The 22,698-nt window shown below is 37.1% G+C and overlaps 1 protein-coding gene across 3 annotated transcripts in view; it reads right to left on the bottom strand.

Annotated features, from left to right (window-relative positions):
- Window positions 1–3,581: 3,581 nt before the first annotated feature.
- ATP2C1 (ATPase secretory pathway Ca2+ transporting 1) overlaps window positions 3,582–22,698 on the bottom strand; it is a 101,216-nt gene continuing 82,099 nt past the window's right edge. For 2 of the 3 annotated variants that reach the window (XM_019934386.3, XM_019934387.3), the window contains 10 exons: window positions 21,959–22,129; window positions 20,763–20,860; window positions 12,055–12,105; window positions 10,942–11,108; window positions 9,577–9,645; window positions 8,837–8,953; window positions 7,879–8,026; window positions 7,253–7,348; window positions 5,638–5,779; window positions 3,582–4,375 (listed from right to left, as the gene is read on the bottom strand). In XM_019934386.3, coding sequence (XP_019789945.1) covers window positions 4,245–4,375; window positions 5,638–5,779; window positions 7,253–7,348; window positions 7,879–8,026; window positions 8,837–8,953; window positions 9,577–9,645; window positions 10,942–11,108; window positions 12,055–12,105; window positions 20,763–20,860; window positions 21,959–22,129 — 1,190 coding nt within the window. In that variant the 3' untranslated portion in view covers window positions 3,582–4,244. The remainder of the gene's footprint in view (window positions 4,376–5,637; window positions 5,780–7,252; window positions 7,349–7,878; window positions 8,027–8,836; window positions 8,954–9,576; window positions 9,646–10,941; window positions 11,109–12,054; window positions 12,106–20,762; window positions 20,861–21,958; window positions 22,130–22,698) is intronic. The other variant, XM_073803686.1, reaches the window with a different exon arrangement.

Here is a 22,698-nt window from a genome sequence, read left to right as displayed (position 1 = left end):
AAAGATCCAAGGAAGAATTATGAGTAAAACGGAAACAAAAAAGAAAAACAACATTGTTTTCTACTTGCCTACCATAAATTCTTAATAACTATACTAAAGAAATTACTTAAAAAAAATCTTACTCTGTCAAAGCTGAGTTTACATTCATTTATTGGTTTACTTTTATCAAAAATAAAAAAAATCGATGCTTGTAACAAGAAATTATTAATATTTTCTTACTACCTCATAATGAGTCAGCCATGGCTTTAATTCATTCTGTGCTAGAAACCTCATCCAACATATCCACTGGGAAAGGACATCACAAACTTCACACTTCAAATTGACCTGTGTCCCACTAAAAGCTGCTTGGCTCTGGTAATTCTCCCAACAGCTCTAGTAGCCAAGCCAGAAAGCCAGAAGCTGCAGTATCTTCCTCTCCTCCCATCGGGTCATGTCAATGCTCTCTCTTAGAAGGCAGAAATCCCATGTTTTTCTCTCCATACTAACTGCCACAACTCAGTCCCTCTACCTCTTAAGCTTCTACAATTCTCTAATCAGTCTCTCTGTTTTGTCTATACAGTCCACCCTCTGAGCTTCCATCAGCATGTTACAAGACAAAAATCCAAACTCTTATCACAGTCTTGAAATCCTACAGCAGGCTACAAGCTAAATGTCTTTACCTTCACCACTAGGCTCCTCCTGCCTATCTGTCCAGCCCTCACATTATATATACTCTCCTTGCCCTAGCCCCAGACTCCTGTGGTTTTCACCTGTTCCTTCCAGACCCCACCAACACCTCTGCAGAGGCTATGCCATTTGGTTACAATATCCTGCTGTTCTCGGCTGGAGATTCTCAACTTAAGGCTTGATTCGGATGCCACTAGTTCTAGGAAATTTGACAACCTCCTCCTATGAAGTTATTTCTCTCCTTTGGCTACTGCAGCACTTGGAGCAGCACTTACCACTGTACCACATATATTTCACTTTGGTTTCCAGAGTTAAGACTGAGAACTTCCCAAATCTAAACCTACCAAAATATTTGCAGACTATTATACCTACATTAATATCAAGGATTGGTTAACCACTATCCATTATTAACAATAACTAACTCTGAAAACCAAACCCCCAAACCCAACAAAAGTTAAGTCATACCAAGTGCTAACTGATCTCAAGGAAGCTTAATTATCAGGATAATCTGTCTAGTCACATACCAGTTAGGATTAACATTTATCCACACCGTGTTACAGTATGCAAATCAGCTACTGTTTGGATTGCAGCTTACTCTAAAAAGGCATTTCAAAGATTTCCAAATGCCAATCTTAAGGGAAACTTCCAGTAAAATGTGTGCTGGACTCATTTTACTGTATGTGTATTTTTAAAATAAATGTGCAAAGACCACTACTAACTTTCAACAGACAGCCTGTTAACAGTTACATCCTCAGCTAACACACAGTCCATGAGCTCTTGAAGGGCAGGGATGCCACCACCTTTCTATTCCTAGTACATTCTAGGTACTAAAGAAAAGTTTACTGAAATGATAATTAATTCATCCATTTAAATTGAGTGAGTCAAACGTAGAAGTAAAATGCACGAATTGCCAAGTGACAGAGGCAGAAAGCAAGGTAAAGTTAATTAAGGTTCTTAGATCTTAGTTATATTTATTGTTTGCCACCAATTCATTTCACTGAGAAGCTGTTATATGGCCAGTGCTCACTTTACTTAGGTACTATATGAAAGAGATCAAAACTTGAAATGACTTCACAAAGATTACCAATGTAAAAGATGTACCTTGCATGGGTATGAAAGGTAAAAAATGTGTTTTATCCTTGTGGGTGTGGTTACAGCTATTAAATGAAGTCTGTGTCCTGAGGGGGTAGGTTTTTTAGGTTGCCTGGTTTCAGGCTGTTCCATTTCTGGGTCATGAAATGCCCAGCAAAAATCTGAGAGAACATGCTAAGCCTTGTTCCTCTGCTGCCAGTATGAATCATTTGAGGATTATCTACCTAGTTGGTGAACTAAAGCTCCTTTTCTTCCCTGATATTTAATCACTTTGAAGTCAAAAAACTTCATGAGGTAGTCTAACAGGGAAAAATCACATAAGTTAGTATTGTTAGGGACTCTAGCAAGCCCCAGGGCCAGGAAATGGGGAAAAATTTTAAATTTAGATACCAGTGCATTTGATTTATCCATGCTAATTCTGATAATATGCTATGTAAACTACACACACAGACCCTAATTTGTCGTTTTACTATGGGAAATCTGTTATACAGATGTAGTGTATCTGAACCGTACATTTCACTTCTTTTTAAATCACAGATTCAATGTACTGTGAGTACTGCCTAATTTCTGTATCTTCAACATCCATATGATTTTAATGTGAACAGTCCCAACTGGAAGAACATTAACTTATGAAAATAAATCATTCTGGGGGAAGGTTTAAAATCTGAACAATACGATAGGCACATTTATTTCATATGAGTCATACTCTGAACCTAAAATGCAAAGCAAAAGATTGACGTGCACTTCATATTTCAAGTCCTTGTAACAGAGAAGAAAACTCATTACAAAACTTAGATATGATACATCACCATCATTAAAGATAAAGTTGATTAGACAATGGTTTCCATGTACATTGGACTATCTAGCCTTAAAGAGTAAAGCAGAATAAACTGCAGATATCTCAGGTCCTTATATTAAACTGTTTCGGTAACAAGACTCAAAGAATAGGTATCTTTCCTATCGTTAACAACAGAGTACTTCAGTGCTAACAGTGCAGTTTAATATTGGTGGTAAAAACTAGAGAGCGATTTATCCTGACAGTTTAAAAAATTAATTATAAAATGCAAAATTCAGTAACTTCAGGAAGAATTAAACATGTAAGAATTTGAGACCCGTTTCTGTTTCAGAGAGAAATATTCAACAGGAAAATGTATTTCTAATTTTGAATTTCTGGCCCAAATTTGCCACACACTCAAAACAAATTACCTATACCTCATCCAGCTATTACAAAAACTGATGGCATTCCAAGAGCAAATCTATCTATTTCTCTAGCACGCCCAGTGAAGCAGAACAAGGCAGAGGACAATGGTGGAAGCAGGAGAGGGGCAGCCTCCAGGCTGTGCTGCAACGTAAGCCCAAAAGCTGCAGATACACAAAGAGTAAAGGTCAGCACAGAATCTTCCACTTAAACTCTGCTTCATAAACCATCTGTTTAGGTTTGGGGCTTTTTTATTCTTTAAGTTTACCACTCTATACTGCATAAGAAAGATTTTTTTAAGTACACATAAAAAGATACTAAAAAGTAATAAAATTCAGATATTCAGGTGAGGTACTTAGATTTATATTTAGGAGATGACTTTGTCAAGGTGCTGCTTGACAAAGTATGTATTGATATTTAACTCTAAAAGAAGGCATAACACATTCACATCACCTGCTATAAATATCAGCCCAACCAGTCTTAAATTTTTTTGACTCCATGACTACGTGTTAATTACAGACATGGCTACCCTACCTAGAATGCCACTCCACAGCCCTGTATTAACTGTGCTAGACCAAAGACTCATACCAAAAACCAAAAGAAGAAGAAAAAGAAAAGGCAACCATTTACACTTACTAAGAAAAGCAAACATTTACTTCAAATTGCAGTATAAGCTTTTCAATCACAAAAAGAAAGAAAAGAACAGTGATCTGACAGTGGTCACATCCTGTGCAAAAAAACTTGAGATAACAAAAATGGTAACACAAGGTAGCTGAGCTGCTTACACTGCAGGAAAAGGAAATACAGTAGCTGAAATATGGCACTCCTGTGAATCAACTTCTAAACCAAACAGAATGCCTTTGAAATGATTAAATTTATTTGTGTATTAGTAAGAAAGCCCCACCACCATAAATAGTACAATATTTAAAAATTAAAAAAAAATCATATTTATCTAGGATAGATTGTGTATTTGAACTGTTAGACCTCTTTAAGTGCAGAAGGTGGTTCAGGTTTTGCCTGTTTTTTAAATTAAATAACTGCCCATACACTTTACGAAGTTCCACTCAATCGCAAAAGCCAATTTAAATCAAGGAATATGTTATCAAAGTTGCATAATTTCATTTGGGACTGTCAGCAGGTTAAAGTCTCAAATCAAGTCTTCAACACTCATTTTTAGTCAATAGAAAGTTCAAAAGTTCTCAAATCTTCATTATCCTCTTGAACTTGCCCTTCTAAATGATCCTCAGACTGCAATTCCTAGTTTGCAAATAAAAGAATGCAATATGCATCATACTTCAAGAAAAGACGACGATGTCGAGCTAACAGGCTTCTGGATCTTCTCCCTGCTCCTTTCAACCTTCTTGATAATTTCTGACACTATGCACACTGACGAGGTGAGACCCAGAAGAAAGAGCAAATCTGCAAGAGAAAGTAAGTTGGGTTTTACAATTCTTTAAACTTACAGTTGCAGAGCTTAATGACTTATGTGTTTCTAGCATTTTACCACAGCCTTTAAAATACATTATTTCTCAACCATTCCACAAAGTAGCCACAATCGGCCTCAGTTTAAAAATAAGGGAAGTAAGGCTCAAAGGTACTAAATGACTTATCTAAGTCACACAGCTAGGACAGGCAGCAGCCAGAGAACTAGAACTCAAGTCCTCTGACTGCTTCCCCTGAACCATAACCGAGAACCACAACCTTTAACAACAGCAACACTAGAGGAGTTTTCTATTTAATAGATCACACAGCCTTTTTTAAAGGCTCTTCAAGCAGTGGTGACTAATTTGATTTTTTAAATGTCTATCTGAAGATTACTTAGAAATCTGCATCTTATTCCACTTGAAAGTCACTGTTTAAAGACCATATCTTTACAATGGTATCCACACTATCTCGTTCTTATTTACTGCTTCAAACAACTGCACCCGTCTCCTTAAAACTCCATTTTTTTTTAAAGAGGAAGGAATATGAATATGAAATTAAAATCTTGAAATTAAACTAGTTCAACTCTAAGGTAAACTTTAACTTACAGCAAAAAATACAGTGATTCATAAATATCCAAATTACCTTTAAAAACCCAAGAATTAGAACTAGCATTATCATAAAATGCGTCCGTTCTCACACTTACATAGGAAGATTAACTTTTAAATGTACTGTATGGTGATGCATTTAATGCACAGTCTGTGAAATAATAATGACTGTCTTCACATCAGCTTAATGAAACTCTCTGCTATTAGTGCTGTTATTTCATAAAATAAGAATGTGCAAATTAGCAAATAAGAATAGGAAAATATTAGTTTAACAATCAAAATGGTAATTTTAAAGAAGAGCCATTTGGTTTTCAGTGAGCTTAAGTCTAATTTCTTCTTCATACAAGATTAAAAAGTTATAAACTACAATTACTCTGTAACACGTTTTGATTTGCTATCTTTCAGAATCACCAAATATGATTTTGACAAGTGACAACCTATAAAAAATTAACAAGAAAAAAATTACAAAAGAAGTTTAAAACCTAGAGTTGGGAGAGTGGCTCCCCTAAACATTTCCAAATGAGAAAACAGAGCACATACATTTTTCAAAGCAAGCCACTTATTTCACTTTTTAGAAGAAAATTTTTCTTAGAACAAATGCATTAGAAAATACAGCTCATTTATAATATATAAATTATATATATACTTTACCCAGTATACTTAGGCTCTCGGTCTGAAAAACTTTCTGAAGTGGAGGAAAGTAAATAACTAATAACTGTCCCATGATGGATCCAAGAACTGCGTAGCAAAACATTTTATTACTGCAGAGTCCAATCTCAAACACAGATTTGGTCTGTTGGCAGAGCAGAGAGTTCAGTTATTACTCCTTGGTCACAGAAACAACTTCTTTATTATTACACTCACCTCCAATTTTTAGTAACCTGGACTGAATTCTACAATAGTAGTACCATGAATCTCTAAATTTTAACTCTTATTTTGGAATAATATAAATGGAATAGGGTAAATTTTAAAGCAGCTTCTCTTCATCAAGGGCTTTAAGAGTGATGCTATTAAAAACATAAAGACCACAGAAACTTCTTTTAGTCCTCCAAAGCATAAGAAACTTTATTTGTATATGATAATTTTGCTAAATCATTTCTATCACTCATTAAGGTACATAATCTAAAAACCTTTCTCGAAGAATGGACTTAGTTACATGTGTAGTGAAAAAGTAAAAATGCCTTTCATAAAACAAAAACCAAATACTAAAGCTTCTTCAAAAATTAGTCTAAATTAATGGCAATTCACTGTACTTGGAAAGTTCTAGCATGGTGAATGGCAATAGATATAGTTAAGGATTTATATGGTGCTCTTAAATTGAAATGAACAGTCAGGCCTCAAATGTAGCTAGTTTCTAAGAACAACATGCTCTGAAAAGTACCATTAGGTTCTAGCCCATTATTTTCTAACAAAGCACTTCAATCAAGAGAAGGCAATCCAGGGCTTTCCTGGTGGCACAGTGGTTAAGAATCCGCCTGCCAACGCAGGGGACACGGGTTCAAGCCCTGGTCTAGGAGGTTCCCACATGCTGCGGAGCAACTAGGCCCGTGTGCCACAACTACTGAGCCTGCGCTCTAGAGCCCACAAGCCACAACTACTGAGCCTGCATGCCTAGAGCCTGTGCTCCGCAACGGGAGAAGCCACCGCGGTGAGGAGCCTGCGCACCACAACGGAGAGTAGCCCTCACTTGCCGCAACTAGGGAAAGCCCACGCGCAGCAACGGGGACCCAACTCAGCCAAGGATAAATAAATAAATAAATTTTCAAAAAAAGAGAGAGAGAAGGCAATCCACCTTAAGATAAAGCATGGGAAGAAAAGAAAATTTTAAATGTCCTAAGCTTTGACACACTGATAGAAAAAATGACAAAAAGTTAATATGCACAAAGCTGTTCCTGGACTTCTAACAACACTTGCTTCTATAATGAGGCTAATACCATCTTAGCACAAGCCATGAGCTTTGTCCTACCCTCAGATAATGTTAACTTGAACCTATCATATAGCTACAGATAATAAGAAAATGAAAAGAAGAAAAATCAGGTGATGACACCTGTGATTTACTTTGATCTCCTAGCCAAAGTTAAGGCTTATCTCCCCAAATGCCCCATCCCTCTTAGGACACATTCTGGAGGCCCATGTTTGTAGGAAGGCTATATCCGGAGCTATAACCATGGTTACAAAAGCAAGCAAAGCTAAAAACCCTGCCCACTTATAATTAGAGAGTACCCTAACCCAATTGAATTAGTCAGCTAAGATCACCTAAGCATACCTGGGATCTGGAACTTAGTGCATTGAACATGTCAAAAAACACAAAGCATGTGAAGGTCATTGTTGTATCCCGAGGTGTTATCACATTGTCTCGCAGCTGTCGAGAGGAAACAAGATTTTCAGCTGGCTGAATTTAATGAACAAATACTACATGCTTTTAAAGGGTTAATATTTTCTTCCTCTCAGAATGAAATAGCTTTAGTTTAAGATATAAAACATATAAGCAACCTAAATTTCCCAAACGCCATTTAAATAAGTCACCTAATGAATAGCTGTAGTCTACATAAAGTAAAAAGTCTTTTCCCAAACCATAAACTGGATACTAAAAGAACTTTTTTGATGACATGGAAGTAGCTATATTAAAGACCCAGATTTTCTACCTTCTTCCCAAGTTTTCATGTTAATTTTTATTGTATCTGATACTTCTCTGCAGATTTAAATAACTCTACTATATAAATCAGGAATTCTATTAACCCATAAATACTGAAATCAAACTATGTTTAAATGTTTTTATTCTATTTTTGAAAGAGCTCTCGTAACTTCCAGCCTTCTGTTTAATACACAAAAATAACCGAGTCCTACTGTGCAGAATAAATATTAATAAAGCAGCTTATCCAGTGAGTATACCTCCCGCCAGAAGACAAACAAAGTCCCACAAACAATGATTATTGAGGAAACAAGTATTTTAAGTATCAGGTTTTTGGTCAAAATGCTGTCCTTCCAGTTGCGTGGAGGTTTACGAATGACATCTTTATCCACTGGTTCTACTCCAAGGCTTCAAAACAAACAGAAAAGTGAATTAAAGTTTTAAGTAAGATTTGGATTTATTACTTTCACAAATTCATTGACCTCAATTATCCTGGAAACTAAATGTCTTGTTTTGGAAACAAAATGTTGAATCATGAAGAAAACCTTGGCTATGATCACTTGAAAATAACCAAAGATTTTATCACTCTTTCCTTTTTTGTTTATTTGGCACAGTTTGGGAGGGGACTGATAATCAAATTCAAAAAATTGCCCAAATTTTATTTACATATAGCTTTACTTATTCCAAATATGGCCTGAAATATATGACCTACCAACTGGACTTTGAACCATCTTTCATGCAAGGAAGTTTCAACTAGGATAATTTGTTGTAACGGTCACTGACATGTATCACTCTGTGTTAGGAAAGCAACATCTAGGGCCCCATTATTATAAAAGAAGATACTTAGATGCTTAGGCCCTTCAATACTTTCCCAAAGTCTCTAAGACTGGCAACAGAACTTTGGTAATAGCACTAAAGCCAGAGATTTCTCCATTACAACCTATTCTAAGAAACAAAAAGCTTACTTCGAGGACAGGGACTGCAACTGTTCCCTCCTGGGTTCTCAACTTAAGGCTGGGCATCTAACAGCCTAAAAGCTCAGATCATAATGCATGAATGAGCACTCCAAGAGAATAAATGATATGCTCACATCACACAATTTATAACAAACACGATGCTGCAGAGATTTCCAACGCTATCCGTGATGAAGTCTTAGAGCTTAATTATCAGGATAGCATGCCATCTTTGTCTTTCAAATTTACATGAGAAAACTCTCACCTCTGAGCTGGAGGTCCATCCATAATAATATTGATCCACAAAATCTGCATGGCATTGAGAGGATTGGGAAAGTTCATTAATGTAGCCAGTGAGATTAAAGTTAATGCTGCTATACTCCTATCGAAAGAAAGAGTCATTTTAAAAAATGTGTCAGCATAGTATAATTCTTGCTAATTTTATGAAATCACTTTCTTAGCATTTAAAACTCTCATGTTACTACTGTTCTTTTAAAGGAAGCCCATATTTCCAAGTAACCTACTGCTTCATTAGTGTGAACATTTTGAAGCTAAGAGTTAACCCTTATGATCCACAGCATTTTAATAAAAGACCTTCAAATAGAGGAAGATTTTTTTAAATTGAGTTCAGATAACAGTTTCAATGATATTTTCATAACTGTTTTTGGACTACAGAAAAGCCCTTCTACTTTTGGAAAAATATACCAAGAAGAAATATTAAAATTTGACGCCCTTTTCTTAGTTATTTCAGGAGCTATTAAATAAGCCACAAAGGTTTATATATTTTGATGATGATACAGACAAATAATTATCACACTTAGAACCTCTTTATCATGCCATTTTTACATTTAGGACAGGATTCAATTTTCACACTGGAAAACTTTTACATATGGACAACCCTCAGAAATAGAGCCCAGAAGCTTGTAGGCATTCTGCTTGAGTTCTACTTTGCAATTAATTTATCTTTAAGACCCATAAGTTTGTCAAAACTTCTTACAAACTTACGTGCTCAGCTGGAATCTAACAAAATTTTTAATGTTATTATAAATTCCTTTACCCTCCTCAATTGCAGACCTGAAAGTTAAAAATAAAATTAGGTGAGAAAATATTATCACAGAAAAATAAGGATATATCAATACTGTGGAACTAATTTTGAAAACAAATTTCCAACTGATAAAACACACACATCAATAAGAAAATCTATTATTTTCTTCACATAATTAAAACTAGGAAAAAAAAAAAGGAAACACTACTGTGGCAAGGAATGAAGTCTGGCCTGCTACACTCTACCCGAACTAATTTCATAACACAGTAATTTTTATTCTTAAAAAGACATTTCAACATTAAAATCACATCTTGTGTTTCTACATAAGAGACAATAATACACATTTATAATACTAAAATAATGATCTTCTTTACCCCTCCAAGTTTATTTTACTTCAAGATACAAGAGGCATGCATGGTAAGGGGTTAATTTAATGTAGGTCAGAAATTAAATGGCAATGAGACATATAAAACTTACAGAACTTAAGCCATCTGTTGCTCCTACACACAATTAGGTATATGTTGTACCAGAATTATAAAAAGAACATGGTTTACAAAGATCCATGTAAATTCTCTCATTCATTTTGCTCAACCTAGGAAAATATGTGTTTTATAAACATATTGCCCTATCTTCCAAGATTTTTATCCAATTCTAAGAATGGAAATTAAATATCTTATATCTTTTTAAGAGCCTAGCAATTCTGGGTCCTGAGGGCCCACATGCTCCACTTGAGGCCACAGTGGGTTAATGAGGCACACAGGGCATCACTGAACTAAGACTTAGATCATTCAAGAGATGATTATCAAGTGACCTCCACCTGAACACTGTGAAACAACCAGCAGGTATTGCAGAATCTTAAAGCAATTAGAAACTGTGGATGAAAACAAATCTATTCAAATGATAAACTGCATCATTAGTAACATGAACAATTCCTGACAGAAGGAAACAGATATGGATGGGATCTTTATATATAATACTTACTGTAAGGCCAGGCACATGCTTATTCCTGTGAGCCTGAATTTAACTAGAATAAAGGCCACATGAAGGTTCACTGCTGTATCACAACACTAGTGGCCAGGAAATGTGACACTTGGCTGGTACTCAGTAATATTTCTTAAATGAATAGCCCTGCCATTTATTATGTCCATTCCATACAAATAATTTTCCTCCAAACTACACACTAGTACACAAAATAAGATTAATTAATCTAGTAAAAAAGTTTAGTTTATCCAATGTCTAAAACTGCTAAAGTCTTTTATATGAATGGGGTGCAAGAAAGGATGGGAGGAGACTCTCTGATGTGCATTCATTGAAGGAAAACTTACATGATGGTTTGGAAATCATCATCCACCAGGATCATGTCTGCTGCCTCTTTGCAAACATCTGTGCCAGTCTGACCCATTGCAACTCCAATGTCTGCAGCCTTCAGAGCGACTGCATCATTTACTCCATCTCCTGTCATGGCCACAACCGACCCGTTCTTCTGCAGAGACTGGGGGCGAGAGGGGAGAAGCGGGAGGGAGGAGTTCTGATTAAAATGTTGCTTCCACACAGATAAGGGGATAAACAAATCCTCTCTCTTTTTCTTTCCCACATAATTAAAGACTGGAAATAAAACAGACAATCACTTTTTCAATAAAACTTCAATAAATATATGGAGGTCTTAAGATAAAGCTTAGAAAAAGCTGCCATTAATATTTCCATGTGTGAAAATTCTATGGATTCTATGTGTAGAGCCTGATGAAGAGTCAATTACACAGTTGTTCACAGGGCAACTCTGTCTCCCAGGGGACATCTGGCAATGTCTGGAGACATTTCTGATTGTCATGACTTCAGGGACGCTACTGGCATCTAAGGGATAGGAGCCGGGGATGCTGCTAAACTTACAACACACAGGACAGCCCCTCACAATGAAGAATTATCCAGCCCACAGTGTCAAAGTGCCAAGGCCGAGAAACCGTGACCTCAGTACAATGGAGCACTACTGTGATTAATAAGTCCATGAACTGATGGTACCATGTCAGCTGCTTTGTATATATTTGACTAATATAAACAATCATAGCCCTTTAAATATTGTTCACACTCTCAAAACATTTTTTTCTTGCTGCGTTTATTCAGTTTCTAAGTAATTATTCCTATTCACACTGGGATGATTTGGCTATAGCCTCCTGTCAGAACATATTTCTACATTATTCAAATGTTTAAAGAAGGTTGTATTTGCAGATATTTCCTTAAAGTTTTCTTCTACATCTTCCTTTGCAAACTAAATTCTCTATTAATGTTTCCATCTCAGGCTTTAAAAAACCACCTGTTTTGCTTCACAATACTTCTGACTTTAATGCTCTATCAATATTCCCAGTAGTAAAGCAAACATAATGAAAGACAAGCAGTAGCATTTTGGATACAGAGATAAAACAGTGTGATTCTTAGACACCCACCTTAATAATTTTCATCTTGTGCCTTGGACTAGCTCTGTAAAATACCGCAACCTGTTAAAACACGGGATACACTAAAAATCTTCAACATTAAGAAATATCAGAATAACCTATGCACTTATAACTAAGAATATTTTTTAAATTATCAATTTAAACTGTCTGTATTTTGCCACAGAGATCAAACTTAAGAATATGCCATACATTTGTTAGGACACTCATTTGACAGGGTCATTTCAAATTTTTAGGTACTATAAGAAATGCACAATCTAAACAATTTACCCAGTTTATCCCATTATGTTTAAGCTCTGAAGAGAAAACAGCCTTATTCTTGAAACGTTCAGAGACAGACAAAGGAAAAACTCTCCTGCATCGGCTTCCTCGACACTTCCACAACTAAAATGGCCTTTTCCCTTTGTCCTGTCTTCAGGAGATTTAAAGAACAGCTGCTTCTCAACATCCCTCGAGCCTTTTTTTGTTGTTAAGCACTATGAAGTGTCTACTCATGCTCTTCTACTCAGCTTAATTCATTAGGCGCTCTCTCTTCCACTGTGTCTCCACCTGCTTATACCATCTTCTCTCTCCAAAGAATATATTTAATCCCTTTTCCTGATCCCATCTTCTGGTCTCCTGAAACCCTCCCAGTGCCCCAGTCATCGACAAATCCCCTGGCCCTCCAGTCTTACCCACACTGCTGTTCCCACAGTCCTCTCCAATAGCACCACCAGGAGAGCACAGAGGGGGCAGGTGCCCTCCATTCCTTTCTTCAGTCACAGATCCTCGGTTCTGAACGTCACAGAAGACTGTACTTCACTACCTGTGGCCAGTCACTGCTCCCGAGGCCACCCTCCATGTTCCACAGGAATTTGTAACCACTGCCTTCCATCAGTCTTTCCAACACCCCCGAGCCAGGTGACCTTAATACCCACGTAACCCACCGTTCTCTTTCCTACTCTCCTAGAGGATAGGTCCACACTAGTTTTCTCTCCTCATGCTTCCAATTTATCCCCTTCCCCAGCCTCACTCTCAGCTGACAACCTTGTTTCCTACTTCAAAGAAAACAGTCAGGAGAAAACTTCCACAACTCCCACCATCCAATAGCTGTATCCAGACAGTATCCCTCCTTCTCTCTTTTTACTAAAAATGAACATGAATATGTTTCTAGTGCAGGTCAAATATCCCACCTTCTTACCAATCAGAAATTCTCCCTCCCTTGTATCAAAAATTTTCCCTTGCTGCTGCACCTTTACCATCATTGTACAAACATGTTATTCCTTCCATTTAAAGAAAAACAAAACCAAAAACTTCCCTTCTTATCTCAGCTGCTACCCTCCTTTCCCCTTCTCTTTATAAGCGAAACTCCTCTAGGGAGCTGCCTGTACTGCTGTCTCCCATTTCTCTCTTCCACTCTCTCCTGAATCCCTCCTGATTAGGCTGCTAACCCCACCCCTGCCCTGAAACCTCTCATCAAGAGCACCAAAGACTCTGCATTGCTGACACCAGTGCCACTTCTCCCGTGACTTAACTCCGCACACAGCCAACCGCTCCCTCCTCCTGAGGCGTCCTCTTCTCCTGGCCTCAGGACCACCCTACACTCTCCTGCTCCCCCTCCTGCCTCTCCAGCTGCTCCTCTTGTGCAGGGTCCCCCAGGCCTCCCTGAAGTCTACACTCTGGAGTGTTCTAGAACTCAGTTCTTGGGCTCTTTATAATATAAGAGGTCTCTCCCTAGGGGATCTCACCCCACCTTAGAAATCTGGCTTTTATTTATATGCCTTTTTGTCTCTTCTGAAATCCAGACTGATAAAACTAATCCACCTACCTACTCCATATTTGCTCTTGGACATCCCATCTCAGACTTAAACATGCCACACAGAACCCCTGTTACTTCCCCAAACACATGCTCCCTCACATCCTCTGCCAATGGCAAGTGCACTCTTGCAATGGCTCAGGCTCTAAATCTGGGGAGTCACCCTCATTCCTCCTCTTCTCCCACATGCCACACACAGTTTGGTCCCATCCTCAAATATACACTTAACCTCCTTACTCAAACATCGAAACCCACTGCCAACACACTGGGTTAAAAACGCAAGTCAAACCACACTGTCCTCTGCTGAAAACCCTCCAGAAACCTCCCATCCCTCTCAGGACAAGCAAATGGTGCCCAAGTCTTTTACTGTCCACCAAGCCCCACATGAAGTGCATGCTCCCCGGTTAGTCTTCTCCCCCAACCCTGCACTACACTGGCCGCCTCATAGTTCCTGAAACATGCCAAGCGCACTTCCCTTGAGGCCTCTGCCCTTGTGTTCCCTCGGATATTACACAGCCTGCCCCTTTCATCACACAGGACCTTCTCAACGATGCCTTTCCTAGGCATGCTGTCTAAAGATCTCATCCTCTCTCTTCCCTGCTTTTGTCAGTGCTCTCCCCTCCTGCTCCCATACTACAGTGATTGTATTGTGTGCTTATCTTAAACCAGTATATTCCCCCCTTTTTAGCTGGAGAAAGACATAAAGATGAAAAGATTATTAACAGAGGAATTTTCAGTTACCCCCAAGTTTAGTCCCAGCTCTGTGATAAAATGATACAGTTCAATTTTTAGACACTTCTGTGTTTTTTTTTAATACCTAATTTCTTCAAGACATAATTTTGTGTCACTAAATTTCAATATTTTTACTCAACCAAAAAGAATGACCTGCTAATCCTGGTGCTTTAAGGAGAATTTTTACTCTGTGCAGTGCTATACTCCACATGAGTTTTATCTTAGACTATAAGCTCCATGAGGCAGAGATTTTGGCCCAGTACCTCCAGTGCTCTATAAACACATGTAAGATGAATGAATAAATGACTGAATCTTAGGACCATCATAAAGACTATTCCCAGGTTCTCTCCCAATTTTAATAAAGGTCTAAAACAAAAGAGGATTATTTTCTTAGGCAAAAAAATTCAGTTTAACTGTACTATCACATTACTGATTACCCTTAGTTCCTCTAGGTACCATGAATCACATAACTCATATGTGGAAAGCATTCTTCCTTTAAAAAGGTTCAAAATCCATTTGGAAACTCTTTACCATGTCTTTAAAAAGTACTAAACATACAGATGGTCAAAAGGCACATGAAAAGATGCTCAACATTGCTAATTATCAGAGAAATGCAAATCAAAACTACAATGAGGCATCACCTCACACCAGTCAGGATGGCCATCATTAGGAAGTCTACAAATACTAAACGCCAGAGAGGGTGTGGAGAGAAAAGAACCCTCCTACACTGTTGGGGGGAATGTAAATTGGTGTCGCCACTATGGAGAACAGTATGGAGATTCCTTAAAAAACTAAAAAAACAGAGCTACCATATGATCCTGTAATCCCACTCCTGGGCATATATCCAGAGAAAACTGTAATTTGAAAAGATACATGTACCCTAATGTTCACTGCAGCACTATTCTTAATAGCCAAGGCATGGAAGCAATCTAAATGTCCAGACAAATGAATGGATAAAGAAGATGTGGTATATATATATAATGGAACATTATCAACCATAAGAAAGAATGAAATCATGCCATTTGCAGCCACATGGATGGACCCAGAGATTTTCGTACTAAGTGAAGTCAGGCAGAGGAAGACAAATATCACATGATATTGCTTATATGTGGAATCTAAACAACAAACAAAAAAAACCATCAAAGTGATACAAATGAACTTATATACAAAAGAACTTATATACAAAACAGAAATAGACCCACTGACATAAAAACCAAACTTATGGTTACCAAAGGGGAAAGACGGGGAGGGTAAATTGGGAGTTTGGGATTAACAAATACACACTACTATATATAAAACAGATAAGCAACAAGGACCTACTATATACTGATAACACAGGTAACTATACTCAATATTTTGTAATAACCTATAAGGGAAAATAATCTGAAAAAAAAAAAGATACATAGGAACTTCCCTGGTGGTCCAGTGGTTAAGAATCCACCTTCTAACGCAGGGGACGCAGGTTTGATCCCTGGTCAGGGAACTAAGATCCCACATGCCGCGGGGCAACTAAGCCTACATGCTGCAACTACAGAGCCCACGCGCTCTGGAGCCCATGTGCTACAACTAGAGAGAAGCCTGCACACTGCAACAAAGAGCTCACGTGCCTCAACGAAAGATCCCATGGGCTGCAACTAAGACCTGACACAGCCAAAAATAAATTAATTAATTAAAAAGTGTTCACTTAAAAAAAAGATATATATGTATGTATAAATGAATCACTTTGCTATACACCTGAAACAAGCACAACATTGTAAATCAACTACACTTCAATTAAAAAAATTTTTTAATAAAATAAAAAGGACTGAGCTGCATACATATTTTAAATGTACTGGTTACCTTCTAAGTGAAAATTCTACATTACTGCAGAAATTAATCATGTAGCACACAGCACTGAGCATCTAGCAAAGACTGTGGATTTTACAGAATTTTTTTTTTTTTTTTTTTTTTTTTTTGCGGTACGTGGGCCTCTCACTGTTGTTGGCCTCTCCCGTTGCGGAGCACAGGCTCTGGACGCGCAGGCTCAGCAGCCATGGCTCACGGGCCCAGCCGCTGTGAGGCATGTGGGATCTTCCCAGACCAGGACACGAACCCGTGTCCCCTGCATTGGCAGGCGGACTCTCAACCACTGCACCACCAGGGAAGCCCGATTTTACAGAATTTTTAAATAAAAGGCTAATTACTAATTACAAATACTCAGGTTGTACAGAGTAAAATTTTGCCTTTGTTCCACTACAAATCATTCAAACCACTGCAAATCACTCCTTTACAGCCAATGCAGCTTATCACTGACAATGGCAATAAGGATAACAAACCAATTGTTGGGCTGAAAACATACTTCTTTTGTATAGTAACAAATTACTTTGGCATGCATCCAGTATACCTATTACTTGATATAGATTTCAGCATTTCAAAGCTTTGACGGCAACTCAAAAATAAAAGCAGTTTCTTTGAGACTAAGCAGATCTCAATTCAAAGCTGAAGAATCATGTGGAATATAATACTGCACAGAGTAAAAATTCTTAGAGCATCAGGACTAGCAGGTCAATCTTTCTGGTTGAGAAAAAATATTGAAATTTAGTGACATAAAATTATGGCCTGAAGAAATAAGGTATTAAAAACACACACACACACACACACACACACACACACAGAGAAGTGACTAAAAACTGAACTATATCATTTTATCACAGAGCTAGGATTAAACTTGGGGGTAACTGAAATTCCTCTATTAATGATCTTCTCACTTTTATGTCTGTTTCTCTACCTAAAAGGGGGGGGGATATACTGATTTAAGATAAGCACACAATATAATCACTGTAGTATGGGAGCAGGAGGGGAGAAGACAGAATGAGGACAACAGGATGGTAAAAGGACAATGGGAAAGAAGTAGAACTGTGTCAGCAAAGAGAGTTCAGGGAATATTACGGAGGGAAAGGGTGAAAGGCTGTGTATTTTCAGAAGGAACCTGCAAGACGATTTTTCTCTTCTCATGGGTCCATCTTTTCAGTGTCATATTTGTGGTCAGCACTCACAGTTCTTTTGATCAACATTAACAGAAAGTAAATTATGAAGAGAAGAAAGTAGGTAAATATGAAAAGGAGAGGCTAATAGAAAAAAATTATTCCTGGCATTAAAATAACCTCCCAAAGGTCCCCAAATCTTCCAGAACAGATTAAAAGATACCTGATGCATTGAAATAAGTATTGATGACATACCAAAAATTAAACAGCATACAAACTGGGATTTTATTATAGGGACTTGGTTAATAGGTTTGGTAAAAACAAAAATGGAGGCAGTGCTATAAAAAACAAACAAGAAGGGCTTCCCTGGTGGCACAGTGGTTGAGAGTCCGCCTGCCGATGCAGGGGACGCGGGTTCGTGCCCTGGTCCGAGAAGATCCCGCATGCCGCCGAGCGCCTGGGCCCGTGAGCCGTGGCCGCTGAGCCTGCGCATACGGAGCCTGTGCTCCACAATGGGAGAGGCCACAACAGTGAGAGGCCCACGTACCGCAAAAAAAAAAAAAAAAAAAATGAAAAAAACAAACAAGAAAAGAGAATGTCCATTTTTATCAACAGGAAATGTAGAACACACTCAAGAAATCATAAACAAAAAACACTGAGAATTCCCAGATGGACTTTATAAATAATTAAGCAAAATTCAGTTTCCATACTACTTTCTAACTGGCTCTAGGTCAAAAGGACAGAGAAATGTTAAGGGATTTGGAATGTGTGACAGAATTATGGAAACAGCGAAGCCAAAAAACGTTTTAATGAGGAACAGAATTCATTAATATGATTTTTAATACATGTGGGAAAACCTCAGTGAGCTGGCAATTTAGAAGAAAAGTTTTGTTTTGTTCTAACACTAATAAACGAAAAACTTTTCAAAATGATCTGAAGTAAAAGCATAAGACCAAGGTTTAAGAGTTACATGAACACAAGATAAAAATGGGAAAAAAGACAAAGCAGGGGTTGGGGGGGATTAAAAGGACCTAAAGGAAAGAAAAGACTTGGGTTTTCAAAAGACATGATAAACCTGAAAAAAGCCCTGGTATTTATGGAATTCCTCCACAGAGCAGGATGACTCCAAGCAATTCAATGAGCTTTTCTCTTTGAATAGCATCAGAGCAATTGCCATAACTGATGCACAAAAACTCTTATTTGAAAATGACCAATGATGTAATTTGTCCAGGCTGATGATGCAATTTGTAACTTACTTCTTCCTTCCCTAACTGCCTTTACATTGGTTTTCAGAGTTCATTAGCATTTTTATCAGAGAGCCAGAGAGAGTGAACTGAAGAAAGCAAATAAAATGAAATTTCAAATCTGTCCTATGTCACTACTTGTTAGCATCTCTGGGAAAAGGTTTGGAAGAAAAGGCTGAACAAAGATTAATGGGAAAATGTTTTATTAACTGCAGATTTCACATATACTTACTAAACGTACATTTTGTCTCAATACCCCCAGGGAACTTAATACAGGATTTATTCTTTCAGAAATAAATGTCAGGAAGAAACTAACAGGACAGGACACATACACACACATACATACACAGAGTCCTGTTCAAATATGGAAACCCCTACCCCACTAAATCTAAAACAAATCAGACACCCACACTGCTCCCAGATGCTCTGAAAAGGCATTTCAATGAAAAGGAAAGGACAGTCTTTTCAACAAAAGGTACTGGAACAATTGAACACCCATACATAAAACAAATGAACCTTAACCCACTTCTCACACATAGACAAAAATAATTCAAAATGGATCACAGATGTTAGTGTGAAACCTAAAAGTATGAGACTTCTATAAAAAAAAAAAACAGGAAAAAAATCTTTGGACCTTGGGTTAGGCAAAGAGTCCTTAGATAACATATCAAAAGCATGATCCATAAAAGAAAAAAATTATAAACTGGACTTCACCAAAATTTAAAACTTCTGTTCTTTAAAAGACAATGTTAATAGAATAAAAAAATAAAACCAGACTGGGAAAAAATATTTTCCAATCAAATATCTGATAAAGGACTTTTATCCATAATATATAAGTAACTTTCAAAATTCAAAAATAAAACATTTTTTTAAAAATAGGCAGGGTAGACTGTTCACTAAAGAAAATATATGAATGGCAAATAAGCACATGAAAAGGATACACAAAATCATTAGTTCTGAGGGAAATGCAAATTAAAACCACAATAAGATACCATGATACACCTATTAGAATGAGAGTGGGGAAACTGACAATGCCATGTGCTGGTGAGGATATTAGCAATTAGACCTTTCAAACATTGCTGGTGGGAATGCAAAACAATAAAACCACCCTGTAAAACAATTTGGCACTTTCTTACAAAGTTAAACATACATAACCATATGAGACTCAGCAATTACTCTTAGGTATTTATCTAGGAGAAATGAATATTTATTTTCATATAAAAACTATATACAAATGTTTAGAGTAGTTGTAATCATAATCAGCAATAACTGAAAATAGTCCAAATGCCTTTAAACTAGTGCATAGGTAACACAAACCCAATACAGTGGAATACTACTCAGCAATTAAAAATGCATTATGCTAAGTCAAAAAAACAGATTCAAAGCCCTCATACTATATGCCTCCATTTTTAGAGCATTCTAGAAAAGGCAAAACTATAGGGACAGAAAACAAATCGATGGTTGCCAAGCAGTGGAAAAAGAGGGAGGAGCTGACCACAACAAGAGGATCTGGGGTGGGAGGAACCTGTACCCGATTGTGTGATGGTTACAAGGACCACACACATTTGTCAAAACTTAACGGCTGTACATTAGAAAGGAAGAAGTTTACTGTTTGCAAATGATACCTCAATTTTTTTAAAAGCATTATACATGCATTCAATTAAAATAGAACACAAGGGTAAGAAGTATGAAGTGATGGTCTCTCTCCACTCTACTTTATAAATACAAAACACCACTGTTAATTTCCACAGTACCTTCCTCAGAGGAAACTTGGCTCTTGCTAAAGTACTGATATTCCTAACAATCACATCATAAATACTCTCAATGATAAGACTGATTTCATCTCATGATTTGGACCAAAGAATCTGGTGGTCATGTCCCGACTGTTTTCAAATGTTTCAAACAGGAGAAGTTGTCTAACACCTAGAATAAGGCCTTTCAGTCTGAAAGGCTCTGGTTTAGGCCTACCTTTGGCACCATCTGTGAAAGCTGCTGGACATCCATTGCATCTATTTCTTCTCCTGAGACTGACTGGGAGGTTTTGGAATATAATCCCAGACGACTAGCTGAAGTGAAATGGGAAAGAAAACATAATTAACCAAATTGGTTTTGCTTGATAGGCTAGTCAACATAATGCTCACTTAATATGATTTATCAACTCACTTTCCCTTTAAGTATAAAATGTCTTTATATGAAGGGATCACAAGACAGACTACAGTAAGACAAACACAACTGAATTAGTAAAAACTGTGGGGTTTTCTGTTTGACTACTTTATTTTTGTTTAAATTTAAGAATAAAGAGTTTTCACAATTTAACCCACCACACCTAAGAACTGAAACAAGGCCAAGCAGGTTCTGCTTGGGAGCTCAATTTTAATGAAGATCAGAGTGCATTTTAAATAAAGTAAACAAAGCCAGGCAAAATGGTGGCTCATCTGTGGTATCATGTAGTTGTTATGTAAATGAAAATAAATGTTGAGAAGTTTCTCTAGGAACAATCTTCCCAACAATATTATGTTTCCAGTGACATATTTTTCTTAGATCACATAAAGTGTGAAATTCCTGTCTCAGTCTCTTTCCATATTAATAAGATAAGAATTAATGAACTTTAGCAAATTTAAAATTTATCAGTATGAATTATAGTTTACAGGTTCTGGGAGATTAACTTCCATGTCCATTTTATTTCCTTATACTTGTTAAGTAATCTTAAGCTGCATTCAAACAACATAGGCATATATGTATTAGACAACAGAAATACAGACACAAGTTATTTTCTTTCAAATTAGGTACAAAGTCTGCTTTTAAAAAATTATACTCAAGTTGAAAGAAAAAACTAAATTTCATATTTTCTTTCACATTCATGATCTAGCGCTTTTATCCGTCAGCATAGTGGACTACGAGGTTAAAAATAATCAACTATTCTTTTGTAAATAAAATAATGTGATTTCACAATGCTTTAGTTATTTTCAACTAATAGTATTATTTTTTTAACTAAAATAAAATTTGGTCCACAATTTTATAGAGTATGAGCAAACAAAAGCATCAATTTTAACTGTATAACTCAGTATTATGTAAACACACTTCATGTCAAATGATTCACAAAACTATGCACTGCAGTAATTTAAGAAAAACTATGGAAAACAAAGGAAGCAGCCTAGTTATACCGATTGCAATTGCAGTCTCCTGTGAGTCCCCAGTAATCATTTTTATTGACACTCCCGAGGCAATGAGTGTTGTAACAGCTTCTTTCACACCAGTTCTAGGAGGATCAATGATTCCCACCAGGCCAAGGAACGTCAGTTGCCCCAATTCAGGACCAGAAGCCAAAGCAAGAACTTGGGAAATAATAATAAAATCCGAAAAAGAAAATGTGAATCACAAAACCATTACAATTTACTTTACAAAAGCTGGAGACCGTAACGCTTCTCAGATAAATGACTTAAGACGACAATGTCATTGTGGTAATTACAAAAACTCTAAAAATCAGAATTATTACATGCAAAGATATTCTAGTTTAATGGTTCTCAATATGGGGTTGCTTTAACTTATTAAAAATTAAAAAGAATAAGACTAAAGAACTGTTAAGCAGAGAAGGCAAGTGAGGAGCAAATAAATGTTTTCACATAGCAAACATGCAGCTCCTTTCAGCAGAAACTACTGACTCTTAAGAAAAATACAATTAATTATTTGGAAAACTATAGGTTTGTTGAGCTTTTTTTTAAAAAAAAATTTTTTTTAATAGATTTGTTTTATTTATTTATTGGCTGCGTTGGGTCTTCCGTGGCTGTGCACGGGCTTTCTCATGTTGGCGAGGGCTTCTCACTGCGGTGGCTGCTCTTGTTGCGGAACACACAGGCTCCACGCGCACGGGCTTCAGTAGTTGTGGCGCACGGGCTTAGCTGCT

This window comes from Tursiops truncatus, chromosome 4, assembly GCF_011762595.2.
Source record: "Tursiops truncatus isolate mTurTru1 chromosome 4, mTurTru1.mat.Y, whole genome shotgun sequence".
Lineage (NCBI taxonomy): Eukaryota > Metazoa > Chordata > Mammalia > Artiodactyla > Delphinidae > Tursiops > Tursiops truncatus.
Note: the sequence above shows the minus strand (reverse complement) of the source record. Positions and strands in the feature narration are given on the sequence as shown.